General features: G+C 47.7%; 1 protein-coding gene across 1 annotated transcript in view; it reads right to left on the bottom strand.

Annotated features, from left to right (window-relative positions):
• The window catches only part of LOC308164120 (IQ motif and SEC7 domain-containing protein 3-like), a gene marked incomplete at its 3' end in the record, with an annotated part of 65,389 nt that overhangs the window by 23,099 nt on the left and 19,741 nt on the right, over positions 1–22,549 (bottom strand). The window contains 5 exon segments of the mRNA XM_080538271.1: positions 222–361; positions 7,304–7,470; positions 15,354–15,476; positions 21,274–21,419; positions 21,421–21,436. Of these exon segments, the coding sequence (XP_080394397.1) occupies positions 222–361; positions 7,304–7,470; positions 15,354–15,476; positions 21,274–21,419; positions 21,421–21,436 (592 nt within the window).

Below are 22,549 nucleotides of genomic sequence, written 5' to 3'. Positions count from 1 at the left end.
CGCTGACAAATATGGGAAAAACGGGAAAGTGCTGTGTCCCTTGTTGTATGAATAGATCCGAGTCTAAAAAACTATTGAACTGTCATTCTACCGCTGTAGTACACTGGTACTCTGGTGCAGGGAATTTCTGGTTTGGACCCGGAAACTGCTAAACGTCACGTTTGACGTCAGACTTAACAACCGAATAGACAGTAGGTGTTTGTAGCTGCCTGGCCTCTCACCGTCTTCATGCCTACGATGGACTGCTCCACCTTGGTGACGTAGGTGACGTGGTCCTCGTTGGAGCGCAGCTCCCTCTGCTGGATGCGCTCGTAAATGCCCACCACCATGTCCCGGGGGATGTCGGCCCCGTCGTCCACTCCTAGGAGGCAGAAAGGAAGACGGTTAGTCTGATTAGTGCTGCCAGGGCCCTTTACACACACGCACGCACGCACACACGCACACACACACACACACACACACACACACACACACACATCTTTCTGTCTTTCACTCTATTCCTCTGACTCTTTTGAGCACTGCTCTGTCTCCCTTTCTCTCTAGAGCACTAGTATTGCTCTCCTCCCTTCTCTCTTTCTCTCTCTCTCTCTCTCTCTCTCTCTCTCTCTCTCTCTCTCTCTCTCGAAGCCCATGAGATACTAGAGACTCTCTTTGTCGGCCCATGTCAGGCTGCTTGTTGTGTGTGTGTGCTGTGTGGTTCTGCCCCAGTGGAGTCGGTAGATACAGTGATGAAGGTTGAGTGGTGGTGGTGGGGGGGGGGGGGGGGGGGGCCCACGCTGTGTGTACGCCGCTCCGCTCCTTCTTTAAAAGGCCACGGAATGTGTCAGAGCTACAGGAGGCTGCCTCCCACACGCAGAGCACCAAACACACACTCACACACACACACACACACACACACACACACACAGCACAGACGAACACACAAACACAGCGTGGAATCAATCACACACATACAGTACACATAGCGCAAGATAAAACACACAAATAAATCTGCGCCGACACAGGCATGCATACACTCACACACACACTCTCACAGTCACTCGCACACTCACGCACACACACACACACACACTCACACACTCACACACACATACACAAGTACACACACTCGCGCGAAACGATGACGGAAATGTGAAACGAAATGTGAAAGAAGTTAATTGCGTAGCGAAAGGTTGAGGCCTCCCCACTGCTGTGAAACACTGTGACTGTCCAGTAGTTCTGGATGCAGAGAGTATAGCCCATCAGTACAGTAGTTCTGGATGCAGAGAGAGCCCATCAGTACAGTAGTTCTGGATGCAGAGAGAGCCCATCAGTACAGTAGTTCTGGATGCAGAGAGAGCCCATCAGTACACTAGTTCTGGATGCAGAGAGAGTCCATCAGTACAGTGGTTCTGGATGCAGAGAGACTCCTGGCCCATCAGTACAGTGGTTCTGGATGCAGAGAGAACCCATCAGTACAGTAGTTCTGGAGGCAGAGAGAGAGAGGCCATCAGTACAGTGGTTCTGGATGCAGAGAGAACCCATCAGTACAGTAGTTCTGGATGCAGAGAGAACCCATCAGTACAGTAGTTCTGGAGGCAGAGAGAGCTCATCACTACAGTAGTTCTGGATGCAGAGAGAGAGAGGCCATCAGTACAGTGGTTCTGGATACAGAGAGAGCTCATCAGTACAGTGGTTCTGGATGCAGAGAGAGTCCATCAGTACAGTGGTTCTGGATGCAGAGAGAGTCCATCAGTACAGTGGTTCTGGATGCAGAGAGAGCCCATCACTACAGTAGTTCTGGATGCAGAGAGAGACCATCAGTACAGTGGTTCTGGATGCAGAGAGAGTCCATCAGTACAGTAGTTCTGGATGCAGAGAGAGCCCATCAGTACAGTGGTTCTGGATGCAGAGAGAGCTCATCAGAACAGTAGTTCTGGAGGCAGAGAGAGCACATCAGTAGAGTAGTTCTGGATGCAGAGAGAGAGAGTCCATCAGTACAGTAGTTCTGGAGGCAGAGAGAGTCCATCAGTACAGTAGTTCTGGATGCAGAGAGAGAGAGTCCATCAGTACAGTAGTTCTGGAGGCAGAGAGAGCTCATCAGAACAGTAGTTCTGGAGGCAGAGAGAGCTCATCAGAACAGTAGTTCTGGAGGCAGAGAGAGCTCATCAGTAGAGTAGTTCTGGATGCAGAGAGAGAGAGTCCATCAGTACAGTAGTTCTGGATGCAGAGAGAGAGAGTCCATCAGTACAGTAGTTCTGGAGGCAGAGAGAGTCCATCAGTACAGTAGTTCTGGAGGCAGAGAGAGCCCATCAGTAGAGTAGTTCTGGATGATGATGATGATGATAGATACTTTATTTATCCCCGTGGGGAAATTCATTGTGCCACGCCACTCCACTAAAAACCACACATAACAACACAACACAACATAAAGGACAGACAACAACACTGGGCCAGCCATGTACAGTATATAAAAAACAGTGAGATCTGATATAAAAGTGGATTAAAAGGATGGCTATAGTTATTTATATTAAAATACTAAAAAAGTGATGATGATGATTAAAATAAATAATAAATACAAATTCAGGAGCCATGACCCCGGCTGCTACTTTAGTTGCCATTGAACAGTCTTAGTGCAGCCGGGATAAATGATTTTTTTTATCGCTCCGTCCGGGAGCGGATCGTAATGAACCGCCCTCTGCGGCGGCTGCTGGTTTGCCCAGCGAGGACATGATGGAGGGGGTGGTTGGGGTTGTCCCTGATGGACAGCAGCTTACTCCTAGTCCTTCTCTCCACCACCGTCCCCAGAGAGTCCAGGCTCCTTCCCACCACTGAACCCGCCTTTTTTACGAGCTTGTCCAGCCGTCCGGTATCCCTCTTGGTGATGTTTCCCCCCCAGCAGACTGCAGCGTAGAAGAGAATGCTGGCCATGACAGACTGGTAAAACATGGCCAGCATCTCTCCACACACTTCAAAAGACCTAAGTCTTCTTAAGAAGTACAGCCTGCTCTGGCCCTTCTTATAAAGTGCCTCTGTGTTGGTGGACCAGTCCAGTTTGTCGTCCAGATGCACCCCCAGGTACTTGTAGGTCTTCACCACCTCGATATCCTCGCCCCGGATGTTAATGGGCAACCGAGGTGGCTTAGACCTACGGAAGTCTATAACTAGCTCCTTGGTCTTGGTTTGGTTGAGGAGCAGACCATTCCTCTCGCTCCAGACGCTGAAGGCTCCTATCAGATCCCTGTACTCCCCCTCCCGTCCATCCCTCACGCACGCCACTATGGCTGTATCGTCAGAGTACTTCTGTACGTGGCAGGACTCAGAGTTGTATTTGAAGTCTGATGTGTACAGGGTGAACAGGAAGGGAGCCAGCACAGTTCCCTGCGGAGCCCCGGTGTTGCTCACTACTGTGTCCGAGACACAGTTCCCCAGCCTGACTGACTGTGGCCGTCCAGTGAGGTAGTCCATGATCCAGGATGTAGTGGAGGGATCAACCCCCATATCTGAAAGCTTCTCTCGGAGTAGAAGAGGCTGGATGGTGTTAAAGGCACTTGAAAAGTCAAAGAACATTATCCTCACCTGACTTCCCGGCTCATCCAGGTAGGAGTAAGCACGATGGAGGAGGTAGAGGACAGCGTCATCCACACCAACTTTTTCCTGGTACCTGAACTGCAGGGGATCACGTGCATGTTCAGTCTGTGGTCTCAGATGTCTCAGAAACAGCCGCTCCAGTGTCTTCATACTATGTGAAGTGAGGGCAACCGGTCTGTAGTCGTTGAGCTCGGCCGGGCGCCCAGTTTTGGGTACTGGCACGAGACATGATGTTTTCCACAGAACCGGCACCGTCCCTGACTGTAAACTCAGGTTGAAGAGCTTCTGGAGGGGCTCAGCCAGTTGGTCTGCACAGACCTTCAGCAGCCGCGAGCACACCCCATCAGGACCCGCCGCCTTTCCAGGGTGCAGCCTCTTCAGCTCCGCCCTTACCTCCTCCACTGTGAGGGACAGGGGGGGAGGGCTTGGTGGGAGAGGGGGGGAGAGGAGGGGAAGGGGAGGGGAGGGGAGGGGGGGGGGGAGGGGAGGGGAAGGGGGCCCAGCCGTGCTGCCGAGCCTGTAGCTGTGGGATGTGGGGGAGGCTGGTGAAGCGGGAGAGGTAGTAGGAGGGGCAGCAGGGACAGAGTAGGCACCGCCGCTGAGTCAAACCTGTTAAAAAAGTGGTTGAGCTCATTGGCCTTAGCCAAGTCTGGGACCGCTGCCTGACTGTTCTTCCGTTTGTAGCCGGTGATGGTCTTCATCCCCTTCCACACCTCTCTGGTGTTGCTGTGTTGCAGCTTCCGCTCCACCTTGTTCTTGTAGTCCACCTTGGCCTGTTTCATACTCCTCTTCAGCTCTTGTTGTATCAGCCTGCGCTTCTCTCTGTCCCCCTCTCTATAGGCAGCCTTTTTTTGGTTCAGTAGTAGCTTGATGTTACAGGTAATCCATGGTTTATTGTTGGGAAAGCAACGCACCGTCCTCGTCGGAACTATCATGTCCCTGCACCATGTCAAATAGTCAGTGCAGCAGTCAACCATCCTGTCCACAGCTGTGCGCCCCCTATTACCTTCTGGATGCAGAGAGAGCTCATCAGTAGAGTAGTTCTGGATGCAGAGAGAGAGAGTCCATCAGTACAGTGGTTCTGGATACAGAGAGAGAGAGCTCATCAGAACAGTAGTTCTGGAGGCAGAGAGAGTCCATCAGTACAGTAGTTCTGGAGGCAGAGAGAGCCCATCAGTACAGTGGTTCTGGATGCAGAGAGAGAGAGTCCATCAGTACAGTAGTTCTGGATGCAGAGAGTATAGCCCATCAGTACAGTGGTTCTGGATACAGAGAGAGAGAGCTCATCAGAACAGTAGTTCTGGAGGCAGAGAGAGTCCATCAGTACAGTGGTTCTGGATGCAGCGAGAGCCCATCAGTACAGTGGTTCTGGATGCAGAGAGAGGCCATCAGTAAAGTAGTTCTGGATGCAGAGAGAGACCATCAGTCCAGTAGTTCTGGATGCAGAGAGTATAGCCCATCAGTACAGTGGTTCTGGATGCAGAGAGAGTCCATCAGTACACTAGTTCTGGATGCAGAGAGAGACCATCAGTACAGTAGTTCTGGATGCAGAGAGAGGCCATCAGTACAGTGGTTCTGGATGCAGAGAGAGCTCATCAGCGGGCCAGGCGGCTGCACTCCAGATCCACCCCATTAGAACCAACGTGGTACATTAACTTGTCAATGAGGCTGGGTGCGTTTGGGGGGAAACGAAAGGAAATGCAGTCCGACCAATGACACCAGAGAAGTCGGGGAGAAGTGTGCTGAGACATCGCTCTCAACAGTTAGGGGAGTCAGCAGCACACTGGGCTAGAGGAGAAGAAGAGAGGGGGGGTGGAAGGGAGGGGAGGGGAGGGGAGGGGAGGGGAGGGAGGGGGGGGGATCGGCGGGATATTGAGGTCAAAGGACCGCTGGCTGTGTCCCATGTCTCTTCATCTTTATTGCTAAATGTCTCCATGGCGCTTTTCAGCCAGTTGCTCCCTTGTTGTCCAGACCCTCTCTCTCTCTCTCTCTCTCTCTCAGTTTTTTTTGTTTTTTTTCCTCCATTGCCCCCCTTTCTTCCCTCTCACTCCCTTCACTGCTACCCTGACTCTTTCTCTTTTCCCTCACTATCCCCCTTCTCTCTCTCTCTCTCTCTCTCTCTCTCTCTCTCTCTCTCTCCCCTCTCTCTCTCCCTCCCGCTCTCTCTTCATCTCTTTCTCTCTCTTAACTCTCCCTCCCTTTATTGCCTCTCGTACGGTATGACCTCCTCTGTCCTTCAGGCTGTCCGTGCGTCCGTCCGTCACTCCAGACAGACGATCAAACCGACGGAAAAAAACAGCAAGCCATCATATTATCATACTGACTATGCCGGCGGGGTGGGGACGCTGTATTCCGGCGGCACGTATTTTACATTGTTGGTTCTATTAAATTGAGTTAGTGGGCACTCCACCGCTATTCATTAAGCGTTTGGTCCTGTTGCCTAATTATGTTTCCCTCACCCAATTAGCTCACTAAATGATGCTACAGCGAGTAGCACTGAAGAAGAAGAGAGAGAGAGAGTAGAGAGAGAGAGAGAGAGGAGAGAGAGAGAAGAGAGAGAGAGAGAAGAGAGAGAGAGAGAGAGAGAGAGAGAGAGAGAGAGAGAGAGAGAGAGAGATTCTAATTTGCATGAAATGCCTGAATTGATTTTTCCGACTTAATTTGATTGTGAGGAGCAGTCTGGATGAATCCATTAAAGTTGTTCTGCATCGACCAGCGTCTTGATTGATTCTGTGGGGAAAACTATGATGCTCCTCTATCTTCCGGGACACGAGGTGAATTAGGCGGTTAGCCCGCATGCTAGAGATGCTGAACATCCTATTGGTGAGGCTTTTAGCTGTGTGTTACCCGCTTATTACACGCATGGCTAATACACTGACTGAGGCTATTACAAAAACAGATCAATCTCCGTTAAAACCGCTGAGATTGAAATTAGCACGGCACACGTTTACGTTTTTGTGTGCCGCCCCTCCCGTTACCCAGAATCCATCATGTTCTCTCCTGCTCCACGCCCTCGCATTCTCTCTCCGCAGGACTTCTCATACCTCCTATCTACCCCTCCCTCTCCCTCCTGTCCCCACTTCAATTCTCTCCCCTCTTTCTCTCTCTCTCTCTCACTTTGTAGGATGAGTAATTTTCCGGAGCCATTTCTCTTCCCCCCCTTCCCCAATCCCTCCTATCTTCCCTCTATCAGCGAGTGTAGGATATGAAGACCACCAGCATCATCTCCCTCCCCCTACCCCCCCCCACCTTTGGGGCGGCTGTGGCGCAGGAGGTAGAGTCGCCGTCTAATGATCACAAGGTTGGCAGATCAGCGATTCGAGCCCCGGCTGGCCACATGTCGGAGTGTCCTTGGGCAAGACACTGAACCCCCAAAATTGCTCCCAGTGAGCGGGGCCGGCGCCTTGCATGGTAGCTTGCCGCCATTGGTGTGTGAATGTGTGAATGAGAGGCTGTTGTAAAGCGCTTTGGAGCAGCTTTTGAGCAGCAAAAAAGGCGATATATAAGTGCAGTCCATTTACCATTTACCATTTACCTGCTCCCCCCCACCATTCTCCCCCTCCCCCCCTCTCCTTCCCCCCCCCCTTCACCTCCCCCCCTCTCCTTCCCCCCCTCTCCTTCCCCCCCACTTCACCTCCCTCCCCCTACCCCCCCCCACTTAACCTCCCTCCCCCTTCCCCCCCCCCCACCTGCCCCCCGTCCCCACCTCCCCCTCCCCTCCCCCCCACCTCACCTCTGAGGTTGCGTATGAAGTCCTCCAGCATCATCTTTCGGTCCGGCTTGATGTTGGGCGAGTACATGTCCGTGTTGAGGAGGATGATGGCGAAGGCCAGGATGAAGATGGTGTCTGGGTTGTGAAACTGCTGCACCACGTCTGGGTTACACATGCAGTACCGCTGACTGGAGAGAGGGGGGGGGGGGGGGAGGGAGGGAAGGGAGGGAGAAATGGGAAGTGAGACAGAGACGGGGGGAGAGAGGAGGAAGGGTAGAATAAGGTTAGGAGAGAGAGTAGGGAGGGAGGATAGGGGAGAGAGAATGGAGAGAGACAAAAGACAAAAAGTAAAAATTCGCCACCTAGGTTATTAGTCATTGTCCTTTCGAGAAATGTGTACAATAGACAACACCTCACAGAAGGTTCCCTAAACCAGCCTTGAAAAATAACCATCCGGTGTTGGATCTACACGTATGAGGCAGAGGGATGAAAGCCCTTACCTCGGCACTGGTGCATCAGTGATGAGACAGGCCTGTGTCATCCTGGCTGCTGTGGCTCCCTGAGGGAACCCTTAACTCAGAACCCTTAACTCAGAACTCTTAACTCAGAACTCTTAACTCAGAACCCTTAACTCAGAACTCTTAACTCAGAACCCTTAACTCAGAGAGGAACAGCTCAGAGAGGAACCCTTAACTCAGAACCCTTAACTCAGAACCCTTAACTCAGAGAGGAACAGCTCAGAGAGGAACCCTTAACTCAGAACCCTTAACTCAGAGAACCCTTAACTCAGAACCCTTAACTCAGAACCCTTAACTCAGAACCCTTAACTCAGAACACTTAACTCAGAATCCTTAACTCAGAACCCTTAACTCACAACCCTTAACTCAGAACCCTTAACTCTGAACCCTTAACTCAGAACCCTTAACTCAGAACCCTTAACTCAGAACCCTTAACTCAGAATCCTTAACTCAGAACCCTTAACTCACAACCCTTAACTCAGAATCCTTAACTCAGAATCCTTAACTCAGAACCCTTAACTCAGAATCCTTAACTCAGAACCCTTAACTCACAACCCTTAACTCAGAACCCTTAACTCTGAACCCTTAACTCAGAACCCTTAACTCAGAACCCTTAACTCAGAATCCTTAACTCAGAACCCTTAACTCACAACCCTTAACTCAGAACCCTTAACTCTGAACCCTTAACTCTGAACCCTTAACTCAGAACCCTTAACTCAGAACCCTTAACTCAGAGAGGAACCCTTAACTCACAACCCTTAACTCAGAACCCTTAACTCAGAACCCTTAACTCACAACCCTTAACTCAGAACCCTTAACTCAGAACCCTTAACTCAGAACCCTTAACTCAGAGAGGAACCCTTAACTCAGAACCCTTAACTCAGAACCCTTAACTCAGAACCCTTAACTCAGAACCCTTAACTCAGAGAGGAACCCTTAACTCACAACCCTTAACTCAGAATCCTTAACTCAGAACCCTTAACTCACAACCCTTAACTCAGAACCCTTAACTCTGAACCCTTAACTCAGAACCCTTAACTCGCAACCCTTAACTCAGAACCCTTAACTCAGAACCCTTAACTCAGAACCCTTAACTCTGAACCCTTAACTCTGAACCCTTAACTCACAACTAGGGATGTCCCGATCCGATACTGAGATCGGATATCGACCCGATATTGGTCCTGAATGCTGGATCGGAGATCGGACCAGAAAAAAAAAGGCTCCGATCCGCGTGCCCGATCCGCGTGCCCGTTCCGGCGTGTCGCTCAAGTGACGACAACAGTAGTCGCCAGTGGTCACGTGCATGACAGTTGGCTAGTAGCTTTGTGAGAGTCATGTTAGCAGTGTGGGAATACTTCAGTCTTAAAGACGAAAAAAGTCCATCAGCGGAATGCAAGATTTGCAAAATAACAGTTTCGAGGGGCGGCAGCGATGCTAATCGGTATAACACCACTAATGTAATTAAACATTTAAAAAAATACCATGTGGAACAGCACCAGGCCTACCTGCAAGCGTCTGCTACAAAGAAAAAGCCCCTGAAACAGCAGACATTGCTACAGTCAATGCAGAGGCGAGAGAAACTCCCCCCAGACAGCAAAATTGCAAAAGCAATAACGGAGAAATTGGTTCGGTTTATTGTGCTCGACGACCAACCACTTTCGGTGGTAGAGAATGTGGGGTTTCGGAGTTTAATTGAACACCTAGAGCCGCGTTATACTTTGCCCAGTCGGCATTATATAACCGAAAATGCCATCCCGAAAATGCACAATGAAGTGTGTGAGTTCCTCGCCAAACTATTGGAGAATGTCGATGCTATTAGCTTCACAACGGACATTTGGAGCTCAGACGTGTGTCCAATGTCGTTGTTGAGTCTCACAGCACACTGGATAGACTCTGATTTTACTTTCAAGAAAGCGGTGCTGCATGCCCGTGAGTTCCGTGGCTCACACACTGGGGATTCCATTAAGGCAGCCATGGAGGAGATGCTGCTCGAATGGAAAATTAACAAAAGCAAAGTCCATGTCGTTTTAAGAGACAATGCTAAAAATATGAAGAAGGGCATGGACCAACTTGGAGTGGCGAGTCTGGGATGCTTTGCGCACACTATGCAGCTTATTGTGCATGAGGGACTGTTGTCGCAGCGCAGCGTGAGTGACGCACTGGCTAACGGGCGGAAAATGGTAGGCCATTTCAAGCACTCGCCTTTGGCATATTCACGGCTGCAGGACATACAACTAGAACTTCATATGCCGCCTAAGCGTCTGCAGCAGGACGTTCAGACTCGGTGGAACAGCACCCACTACATGATTGAAAGCCTCATCGCGCAGAAACGGTCACTCTCGGCGTATGTTAGCGACGCTAACAGCAAACCAGTGGGGGCTGTTGGAGCGGACTGTCACGGTGTTGGCCCCTTTCGAGGAGATGACAAGAGAGGTGAGTGTAGGGATGGGACGATTATCGTTTTTATCGTTAATCGCGATAAAAACAGCCGCGATAACTTTATCGTGGAGAATTTTAATTATTTGAATAATCGTCATAATCGTATGTTATGAATAAACTGTGTTTAACAAATGTCTGGCGCTATTTTTTCAGCCTAGTCTACATTACTTTTGCAGTCAAGTTAGCGACTGTTACTGTAATATAATTGCAATTCCTCACATGAGCGCGCGCGAATATCCTCACAGAACTTGTCTCGCGCTATTGTTCATGACATTTTCTAATCGTCCCACCCCTAGGTGAGTGCCTCATCGGCATCACTAGCTGATGTCATCCCCATCGTGTGTGTCCTGAGACGTGTCCTCAGTCGGGAAAACGACACTGACCAGGGGATTAAAACGATGAAAAGCACCCTCCTCGACGCACTCAACAGGCGTTTTGACAACTTGGAGTCTGAACCGTTATACTCGGTTGCAACCCTGCTTGATCCACGGTACAAAGACAGGTAAGGGAATTTCTGTTAACTTTATTTAGCCTAATCTGATTCAACGTTGTGTGTGTGTGTGTGTGTGTGTGTGTGTGTGTGTGTGTGTGTGTGTGTGTCTGTGTGTCTGTGTGTCTGTGTGTGTGTGTGTGTGACAAGTAACTTGATTACGGAAATTATTTGACTAATATTAGCTATTTTATTATACAGGTACTTCACAAATGCAGACAGTGTGAGGCTTGCAAAGACAGCACTAATGGCAGAGGTAGGGAAGATGGAGGAAGTGTTGGAGGAGGGAACTACAGCCTCTGAGCCAGCAGACAAGACTCCACGGTTGGAGGCGACAGGCACCAGTACCAGCAGCAGCAGCCTTGCCAACATCTTTGATGAAATCCTGGAGGAACGCACAGTAGGCCTACCTGATCCTGGGATAACCACAAGCGTACAAGTTAAAGTGCATACCTACCTCAGTGAGGCACCTATTCCACGGTCAGACAATCCCTTGCTTTTCTGGAAAGTCAACCAACCTCGACTGCCCTCCCTGGCAGCCACAGCAGCTAAATTTCTCTGTGCTCCTTGTACAAGTGTAGAGAGTGAGAGGCTCTTTAGCACAGCCTCAATTATTATTGATGACAGAAGGAACAGGTTGACTGCACAGAATGCTGAAAAGCTAATCTTCCTGAAGAAGAATCTCTCCCTCATGCTTGAGTGAACAATGTTCAAGAGCTTTGTTACAAAGAAACGGCACATAAGAAACGTGTGTGCGTGTTGTTGTTGTTGTTGTTTTTTGTTGTTGTTTTGTTTACAATTGTCAAAGCAGCTGTTATTCTTATTTATTTGGAATACTTTACATATTTATTTGGGAAGTTATATTTAACTTGTGTTTTACAGCCATTTTGTTTTTACTGTTAGTTGGCTACACTTGAAAAAAGACTTATCTGACATAACTATTTTTTCTACAATGCTGAATGCTGCTGTTTAAATAGTTTTAACTTTAAACCAGTTACTGAGTACTGGTCACTGAGTACTGCAGAGTACTATTTTTGTTGCTTTAATAAAGGCTGGCAGTCTTTAATTTAACTGTTGTTGGTGTGGACTATATACTGGGGAGGTATTTGAATGAATGAATGAATGAATGGTCTTTATTGTCATTGCTACAGTACAGGTACCAAACAACGAAATTTAGGAGGGGTGGCTCCCCTGGTGTTAGGAAAAAAAAAAAAAAAAAAAAAAATTCAGGGGTCAAAAAATGTATACAAATATCGGATCGGTATCGGTATCGCCGATACCCGAAGCCCAGGTATCGGTATCGGTATCGGTAGTGAAAAAGTGGGATCGGGACATCCCTACTCACAACCCTTAACTCAGAACCCTTAACTCTGAACCCTTAACTCTGAACCCTTAACTCACAACCCTTAACTCAGAACCCTTAACTCAGAACCCTTAACTCAGAGAGGAACAGGAGGGAAATACTGCATGTCCAGCAACTCCACACTTCCTGAATCTAATGGTGGAAGACACCTGTGTGTGTGTCTGTGTCTGTGTGTGTGTATGTGTGTGTGTGTGTGTGTGTGTGTGTGCGCGTGTGTGTGTGTGTGCGTGTGTGTGTGTGTGCGTGTGTGTCTGTGTGTGTGTATGTGTGTGTGTATGTGTGTGTGTGTGTGTGAGTGTGCGCGCGTGTGTGTGTGTGTATCTTGCTGTGTGTGTATCTTGCTGTGTGTGTGTATGTGACAGAAAGAGTTTGTGTGTGTGTGTGCATGTGTGTGCGTGCGTATGTGCGTGCGCATGTGTGAGTTTGCGTGCGTGTGCATGCGTGTGTGTGTATGTGTGCATGTGTGTGTGTGTGTACGTGTGTGTGTGCGTGCTCTCACTAAGTCACTCCATTATTTAAATGGAGAGTCTGCCGCCCAGAGAGGGATAGACAAGGAGATATATATATATAAAGACTCAGGGGGGGGGGGGGCAGGGGGGGCGACCGCCTCTCCTGGTGCCCCCTCGGTTGAAAAACATCTCACTTAAGTGCCCTTTTGAGTGGCAAAATGAGAGGATGTGCCCTATTGGCTGCCCTTCCAATGTTCTTAACTTGACCATGTGCACTGACGCGGTCCCATGTTGTGCAGTAGGTGCCCTTTTTTTCTTTTTGCCCCCCCTGCCCTTCAAACAGCCTGAGTCCGCCACTGCACAAGTACCTGACGTGTGTGACAGTACATGGTCTGCTCCTCCTGGCTGCTGTATGACCCATGTCACAACACAACCCATACTTCCTGTCTGTGTTCGGTGTCACAACCCCTGTATGTGTCATGTCGCCCATGTTTCCAGCCGCCATGTTTCCCTCCTGAACAGTACGTCAGGAAAAAAACGTTATTTACTTTGTCGCCGTTGTTGCAAATTCCACAGGGGTCCCCCCTTTGAGAAAGGGAAACAGATCTGTCTATTAACTTGGCGTGTGCTGTGGCAGGGGGCCCTGGGGGGGGCTAGCGGAGTGTGAACTGTAATTGTACATTAATAAATCATCATTTTCAGGTGGGCCTCTGTCGGCCTCCCCCGGGAGTCATGTGACCACTGAGCCGCATGATTGGAATCTACGTCTCTGCGGGCCCGGAATACATTACACACACATACACACAAACACACACACACACGCACACACGGACACGCACACGTGCACGCATGCACACACACGGACACGCACACGTGCACGCATGCACCCACACACTCACACTTGCATACACGCATGCACACGCACATGCACACGCACACGTGCGCGCATGCACACACACACACACACACACACACACACACACATACACACACACAGGCCAAAAAACAAGACCACCAAGATACACTACGCCTACAATGAACTGCATGTGTGTGACCTCCTTTTCATGATAATTATGTGCTTTAAGTCTGAGTGGATATGAACGACTATAATTATGTTCGTTCACAGCACGGCATCTACAAGGCTCTGAATCTGCTCCTTAGGCCCAAGATTATAGCTTGTACGCTGGATTTCCTCTTCCACAGGCAGCAGTGAAACATGTCGTCAGTCAGGGGTATATAATACCTGCTGTATATTTACTGTTTGCACTGTAATCGTGACGTTAGAATTATAAGGTTCTATCTCCATTTTTGTCAAACTTGAGTTTTTTACATAATCTGATCCATTAGGTGTTTATTAATGCCTGTGTGGTGTTATTTTTTAAATGTTGAAATTTTTTAGTTAGTAATTCATAAAATACAAAGGTTCCATCTCACAAAACATAATGGAATGTAAAAACGTTGACGCTCAATATCTCTGAACTACCCTAAACGGAGATAGAACCTTATCATTCTAAGATCACGACCTGACAGGGGGAAGTGTGAGAAAAGGGGACATGACTGAAACCTGCATTCTCTTCTTTTCCTTTTCTGTGATGGAAACATGAACATGAATGAACTGCATGTCTCTGGCTGCTGGTGGGACTGACAGTGAGTGCTTGTTCATTCATTAGCTGACAGACGCTCTGTTAAAAAGCTGTGTGCTGTTTATGTGTCTCTTCACACATACTCCTCTCTCTCTCTGTCTCTCTCTCTCTCTCTCTCTCTCCCTCTCTCTCTCTCTCCATCTCTCTCTCTCTCTCTGTCTCTCTCTCTCTCTTTCTCCATCTCTCTCCCTCTCTCTCTCTCTCTCTCTGTGTTCGGAGGGATATCAAAGCCCTGCAGCGGGGGAGGCAGGCAGAATGACGGCCGTGGTTATGCAACAGTGGTTATTTATAAACCCTCTCCTCCCTCCCTCACCCCCTCCCTCTCTCCCTCCCTCCCTCCCTCTCCCCCCCTTCCCTTCGGCCCTGTTCTGCGCCACACGCACCAGAACGGCAACCGTACACCCCCAAACAATGGCCGCTGTCAGTCTCCATGTCCGCCGAAGACCATGGTAGCAATAACATTCTCTCTATCAAGTAATTGATCAGTTGTGACCAGGCTCAAAACACACAATGGATGTGATTATACAGAAGCGCCACAGGTGTGGAGTGAATCTCCCTTCCCCATTAGGATTCATTACCAGGAAATTGTAGCCTGGTGTATTGAAGATGGTTTTGAATGGCCTATTCAGTACAACGAGCCCACCGACCGGAAAGGGTAGAGAGAGAGGATGGGTTTCAGAGCGTCCCACCCGTGATGACCACAACTGAAAAAAACACTGGCCGTTAACCTTGTGTGTTTTGGACCAGTGGTGTAGTCTACGTGATACGCAGGACTACGCCGTATACCCACTAGGAAAGGCCAAGGATTTCCATATACCCACTTGAAAATGTGTGAGGATACGTAACGGCGTTTTGGGACAGAACTTTCACTTTCATTCATAAAATTCACCCCGTCTGTGTTACGAAGCACTTGGATTTTGGACCATTGGGACTGACTATAGCGTCATATACCATCAACGGGGGGAGATGCAACATGAAATGTCAAAATGCAGCACTAGCGTGCACAGATCAGCCTTATAACATGTAATGTTAGATATATAACGTTAGACAGGGAGTGCATATTTATTTTTATGGCGTTCCGAAATGAACGATATGAGGCTGGGAGGGAAAAATCACAGTATACTCTCTAGAAAAAACTAGACTACACCACTGAGTGGGACTTTGTTTACCTGAAAGCCTCGATCAGTCTCTCCACCTTCTGGGCCTCTCCCTGGACCCGGATGTGGGCCTGAAACTTCCTCAGCGCCTCGTCCAGCTCCATCCCAGAGAAGTCCATCTCATCCACCACACAGCTAGAGGAGAGGGAGGAGAGGTGTGTGTGTGTGTGAGGGGGTGGGGGGGTGGAGAGAGAGAGAGAGAGAGAGAGAGATAAATTAATTATTAAATTAGAGAGAGAGAGAGAGAGAGAGAGAGAGAGAAAGAGAGAGAAAGAGAGAGAGAGACAGAGAGAGAGACAGAGACAGAGACAGAGACAGAGACAGAGAGAGAGAGAGAGAGAGAGAGAGAGAGACAGAGACAGAGACAGAGACAGAGACAGAGACAGAGACAGAGACAGAGACAGAGACAGAGACAGAGACAGAGAGAGAGAGAGACAGAGACAGAGACAGAGACAGTGTGGTATAATGCAGGAGACATAGAGAAAGAAGAGAGAAATGGGTGGAAGAGAGAAAATGCAAGAGAAAGAGGGAGGGATAGTAGAAGGGGGAAGGAAGTAGCAAGAGAGCAAAAGAAGACAGAGAAAGAAAGTTAAGAAAAATAAACATAGATATGAAATACTTTTTAACAGACTTCACGTTAGTATTCCTATAAGGTGGCATGGCCGCTGCCCCTGGACAAGTGGACAGGTGAACCTGTAGATGAATCATTACGGAGAGGAGAAGTTTCTCTCGTTTACTTCATGGTCACGGCTCTGCGCCCGTAGCTTCAGGTATTAGCTATGCATGGACACCTGGGATATGATACGGTTAGCTAGCAGCACCACGCTTGCTAGCTATCCGGCGCTGCTTGCACACAGCCACCAAGCACACAGAGCAGAACATCCAGCAATTAAAGACAGACTCGGCTTAAGAGAGAGAGGTAATTACATCAGCTAAAGATCCTGGGTGAGGAGTGAGGTGGAGGATAAATAAGTTGGAATCGGTGATTGGGGTTTGCTCATTCTAATGGGAAACGTAGGAAGGTGACTTTGAAAAAGTTCAGTTTTGTAAAAGAAGTTTGTCTGTTTGAAAGTGAACGATTCCTGGAGCTAAGACATTGGGTTGTTATCAGGTTACGATCTGATTATGATCTAAATTGTTTAAGAATAAGGATCTTCTTCTACTAAGTTGAAAATAGAATTTAAGACCACGTAATGAAATGAAGAAGTCTTGTCACCTCAGCATAAAATTAATCGAATTTTGATTTGATAAAAGATAGTTTCCTAGGATTACATTTAGCAAATGTTGATATTAGAATAGATACCCTATTAAAAATGTGCAAGGGACAGGGGAAAATGACAACTTCCCTTGAGTGTGAGGTAGATATATATATATATATATATATATATATATATATATATCACTGGATGAACGGTAACTTCACACAAGATTTACCCCCAGCATAAAGCCCACAAGGAATAAGTAATCGTAGAACACCCACATGCACGCATACACACACACACACACACACACACACACACACACACACACAGCATGGAGATGGAGAGCTGTGAATTGAGAAGACAATAATCTTTAGCGGAATAGAGACCCGAGGATTAGACTGAAAAAAGCTAACAGCTGAATCTAGTCTGACAGGGTGTAGCGGAAGAAGGGATTATTGAAACAACATGCATGGAAAGTGTGTGTGTGTGTGTGCATGTGTGTGTGTGTGTGTGTGTGTGTGTGTGTGTGTGTGTCTACGACGTGATGTGAACATGGCACGTAAACACACACACACACACACACATCTGTCAAATTATGTACAGTAAATGTGTGGGTGGTGATCAAACGATGACAAGCCAAGCAGACCTTAAAGCAGGTTGGCGGCAGACAGATCCTTGGGGAACCTGTATTCAGCATAATACGGGATTGGGCTTAATTAGAGTGCAGACTGTTTAACTCCACTTCTGTATGCCTGCGAGAGCTGAGAGTCACCTTAAACACTCAAGCTAATTAAGCAGAATAGAGGGTGTGTTTCACCAATGAGGAGAGGGGACAGAAGGGTGTGATGTGAGGGTACTGTGTGTGTGTGTGTGTGTGTGTGTGTGTGTGTGTGTGTGTGACTGTGTCTGTGTCTGTGTCTGTGTCTGTGTCTGTGTCTGTGTGTGTGTGTGTGTGTGTGTGTGTGTGTGTGTGTGTGTGTGTGTGTGATGTGAGGGTACTGTGGAAGTGAGGGAGGGTAGAAGTGAAGGGCACACACACATACAGTACCAGTCAAAAGTTTGGACACACCTTCTCATTCAATGGTTTTCTTTATTTAGATATTATTTTCTATATTGAAGTTTAATACTGACGACATCAAAACTATGTAAGAACATATGGAATTATGTAGTAAACTAAAAAGTGTTCTATATTTATATTCTTCATATTTTATATTCTTCAAAGTAGCCACCTTTAGCTTTGATGACAGCTTTGCACACTCTTGGCATTCTCTTAATCAGCTTGGTATGTGTGTGTGTGTGTGTGTGTGTGTGTGTGTGTGTGTGTGTGTGTCTGTGTGTGTGTGTCTCAGTGGAAACGGAAACTGTGAATACCGCACAGCATTCTCTTCTCTCGAGGGGAGAAAACCACTAAAAAAGCTAAAGGTGGTGTTCTTTCATAGTTTTGATGTCTTCATTATTAATCTACAATGTAGAAAATAATATATAAATAAAGAAAACCATTGAATGAGAAGGTGTGTCCAAACTTTTGACTGGTTCTGTAGATACACGCACACTCCCGCCCGCACGCCACACATGCACGCACGCACGCACGCACACACACACACACACACACACACACACACACACACACACACACACAAACACTTATCCTCCTCCATCCTCCTCTTCTCCATGTCATCCTCATGAGTGATTCTTACATTAAGTCCCCCTTCCCTTCACTCTCCCATGACTGCACTTTATCTCAAATGCTCTCTCTCTCTCTCTCTCTCTCTCTCACACACACACACACACACACACACACACACACACACACACACACACACACACACACACACACACCATGTTCGTCCTCAGTATCACAGCCATTTCAGGGTTTAGAGTGAGAGCTACTCAACGGGAAAATAGGGTGGATCTTTATCCCATCCAGAGGGCTATAAATAGTTCAGATGTTCAATAATGGAACTGGTAGAAGTTTGAAGCCCTTAAAAGCATTTTCCTGTTGATGTATTCCACCACCTGGTCGAAAGCAGTTCATAGTAAATACTTGAAATACTTAGGGAGAGGTGGGGGTTTGGAGCTTATGGATACAGATTTCAGTGGCTTACGGTAACAAAAAGATATACAGACACAGGTTGAAATACCTTCAGTTGCTATGAGACTTGGGGGGGGGGGGGGAAGAGAAAGGAGAATTACTGAGGTAAAAGCAACAGAGAACGCTGGCAGAGAGATGGAGCAAAGAAATAAAAAAAACAAAGAGAGAGAATTACACTTTTTCAATGGGGTCCTTTATGGCACCGTCGAGGTTCAGTAAAGTCATTTATAGAACCATTTTAGCAAAGAGGTGCGTTATGGAAACTTGTCATGAAAGAGAGATATATTTTGGAATCTAATTCCACGCAACGCACCAGTTTAAAGTATTGTATTATCGTCAAGAAACGTGACGATAAAGGCATAAACTATTCATCTATAGCTAATCGCCTCGCAAATCCAATGGGACAGCCTCTGCTTCGAGAGTGGTGCCCCGGCTTTCTGTCCGCCGTAGCAGGTCAGAAGCTGGGGAGAAGATCTCAGTCCTGCTGTGCGCTTCACATTATTATTGTGCCAACGCGCGCACCGGACATAGACAATGTAAACGCCTCTCCCTCTCTCCGTCGTGAGGAGGAGGAAAAAGGCGCTCAGTGCACAGCTACGCATCTCAATAGTGCGTATCCAATCAAAAGACGTGCTGGGTGCTGACATCATTGAGCCTTACAGCAGGCGCTGTTGTTGCTATTGCTCGCCAACTCGAAATCTACGTAGGTTTCCACTAGGTACGCCACAGGTTTTCTTGTTCAATGTTAAGTTACAGGCCGTATTCGCGGCACGGTTTATTGTGCAGGCGGGCAGATTTTGGAGCCGCCTGGCAACACATTTTGATTGGATAAAAGCTCTAACATAAAGGCCAGCCCTCCAAATCTCAATCGGAGACTGGAAGCAGCGCAACCAAGAGGAAAGCTATGAAATGAAGAGAATAGACTATGGGGAATCATTAATACATATTTGTGGAAAAAATATATTAAAATAAAATGTATATTCTGATGATGTTTAGGCCAGCAGAGAAGGCCTTGCTGGCCCTGACGGCCCACCACTGGTATTACATCTGTTCTGTACTCATATTCATGCATGATTTCATTGGGAGAGGGTGGGGGCGGGCATTGGAGTGTTTTTGTGTGTGTGTGTGTGTCTGTGTGTGTGTGTGTGTGTGTGTGTGTGTCTGTGTGTGTGTGTGTGTGTGTGTGTATGTATGTGCGTGCGTGCGTGCAGTACATCACTCATAAGACCACTTGAAAGAGACGTCAAGCCCAGCTGTGGGATTTATCTTTTTGAAAAAGCAAAAGAACAGGAAAAAAGAAAAGAAAGAAAACGCTCATCTCGTCTTTGAAAACGCCTTTGAACCTCTCTCTTCGGTCGGCGTCTTAATCTCTATTTCTTCTAGTAGTGTAATAAAACGCCTGACAGCCTGTCTGGGTGGCAAAGGCCTTTTTCTTTTTATCTAAGAACGTCTTAAGTATCAGCCAAGATAGAACCGACACGCAAGTCCTTAATTGATGTGTTTCTCAGAAACATGTCTTGTAATTCGTGTAACTCTCAAACGTGTCTTTGAGTTTTTGACGTATCTTATAGCACCCCGTGTGGTCGACGCTGGTATAGCTAGAGACACAGAAAGGAACACACATATTATGCACACGGAGCATATCTGTTGGTCTGCACCAACGCTCCCCCGGGACCTACTCATTTGGAGGGCATGCTGATGGGGTTGGCTGTTCAGAATGAAGGATCATATTGGAGCTCAGCTGGTGGTAGATCTAATTAAAAGATGGAGTGGCTCGTCATCGTCACAGATGGAGAGGAATAAACACCGGCAACAAACATCTTATTTTGTTCCAGACTGTGTGTGTGTGTGTGTGTGTGTTTGTGTGTGTGTTTGTGTGTGTGCATGACTGCCTGCCTGCCTGCCTGTCTGTCTGTCTGTCTGTCTGTCTGGCTGCCTGCCTGCCTGCCTGTCTGTCTGCCTGCCTGCCTGCCTGCCTGCCTGCCTGCCTGCCTGCCTGCCTGCCTGTCTGTCTGTCTGTCTGTCTGTCTGTCTATTGGCCTGCCTGCCTGCCTGCCTGCCTGTCTGTCTGTCTGTCTGTCTGTCTTTCTGCCTGTCTGCCTGCCTGTCTGTCTGTCTGTCTTTCTGCCTGTCTGCCTGCCTGTCTGTCTGTCTGTCTGTCTGCCTATCTGTCTGCCTGTCTGTGTCTGTGTGTGAAAGCTGAAATCTGAAAGCTCCAGGACTACGTAGCGATATCAGATGGAAGCTTAAGTTTTCATTTTGCTTTGCTAGTGGGTTTGTCTCAGATCAACTGGTCTCAGTCACCAGAGCTAGCAGGGTCTTTTACTGTTGAGACTCCCTTTCTCTTGTCGCCGTCACTCTAACTAACCTAAGATGTCTGGTGGTGGGAAACTAAAGAGTTTCAATACATAGCTTTGACCAATCAAGCCTTTGTCAGATCAGTGATGATTACGTCATGGTAGGGAAGGGGGGAAGGGCTTAACATCATTAACAACCTCTTGAGTCTGGTTCCTCTTAAGGTTTCTTCCACCTCTTTTCCACCTCGCCGCTGTCAACTTCAGTAAAAGCACGATCGATCGAAGTAAACGTCGATTGTCTTTGATCAATGAGGTTTAGAGAAGAAGGTAGGTATACTCACTCTAGGACGTCTCTGTTGAAGGGCTTCTTGCTGTTGCCTAGGAACTCTCCGATCATCTGGCGGCTCAGCCCCTTCCTCTGCAGCAGGAAGTGGGCCACGCCTATGGGCGTGTCCGGGATGAAACCTCTCGAGATGAGGAACTGGAGGGCCCTTATCAGGGTTCCTGGACGAGAGAGAGAGAGAGAGAGAGAGAGAGAGAGAGAGAGAGAGAGAGAGAGAGAGAGAGAGAGAGAGAGAGACAGAGACAGAGATAGAGAGAGAGAGAGAGAGAGAGAGAGAGAGAGAGGAAAGAGAGAGAGAAGAGAGAGAGAGACAGAGACAGAGAGAGAGAGAAAGAGAGAGAGACAGAGAGAGTGACAGAGAGAGGAGAGAGAGAGAGAGAGAGAGAGAGAGAGAGACAGAGAGAGACAGAGAGAGAGAGAGACATTAGTCATACTGTAAGTGATGTTTCTTTGTGTATGAAGTATCATTATGTTTCTATAATTTAGGCCTACAATGATGATGTCTAAAAAGACTTGTGTATTCTGTGGGCAGTATACTGTTGATTGTAACATTAACGGTGTGTGGGCACATGAGTTTATCATCCTGCCTGTTAACGACCAGCTGACAATAGTTCAGGTAAGTGTAAAAATATACGATATCTCTTCCCTCTCTTTCAAACGGTAACTCCTGCTAATACAGCTTTCTAACAACCCTGCAAAAGGGTGCATTAGAGTCACAAAATAAGTAATAAAAAATGATACAAAGCAATAATGGGATGGTTGTAGTGAAAATCTGTTGTCGGCAGTGGGCTAATTGTACACAACAGACTCTGCGGAGCTGGTGACCGTTAAATGATGAAACACAGCGGCAGCGGCTCATTCATATTTCATTCTCTTATTGAATCATTACGTTCATTAACAATAATTAAACAGCTTGCTGCCACAGCTAAACTGGGAGGATACTGCCTGGAATTACAATGGTTCTCTTGAATACAGTGTATGAGGAAAGCTTAAGTGTAGCATGAGTGTGTGTGTGTGTGTGTGTGTGCGTGCGTGTGTGCGTGTGCGTGTGTGTGTGTGTGTGTGTGTGTGTATGTGTGTGTGTATGTGTGTGTATGTGCATAAGCTTACGTGTGTGCATGTGTGTATGTGTGTGTGTGTGTGCATGCTTGCATGCATGTGGACCGGGCATGCTGTGCCTGTGAAGGTATGTGAACGAACACACACGTTTCTGACGGGATGTGGATACAGGTTTATCTGTGTGCTCGACACACCGCGACATTCTGTGTAATGAC

The sequence above is a fragment of the Nansenia antarctica genome (genome assembly GCF_963989245.1).
Source record: "Nansenia antarctica genome assembly, chromosome: 8".
Classification (NCBI taxonomy): Eukaryota; Metazoa; Chordata; class Actinopteri; order Argentiniformes; family Microstomatidae; genus Nansenia; species Nansenia antarctica.
This window is presented reverse-complemented; position numbering and strand designations above follow the sequence as displayed.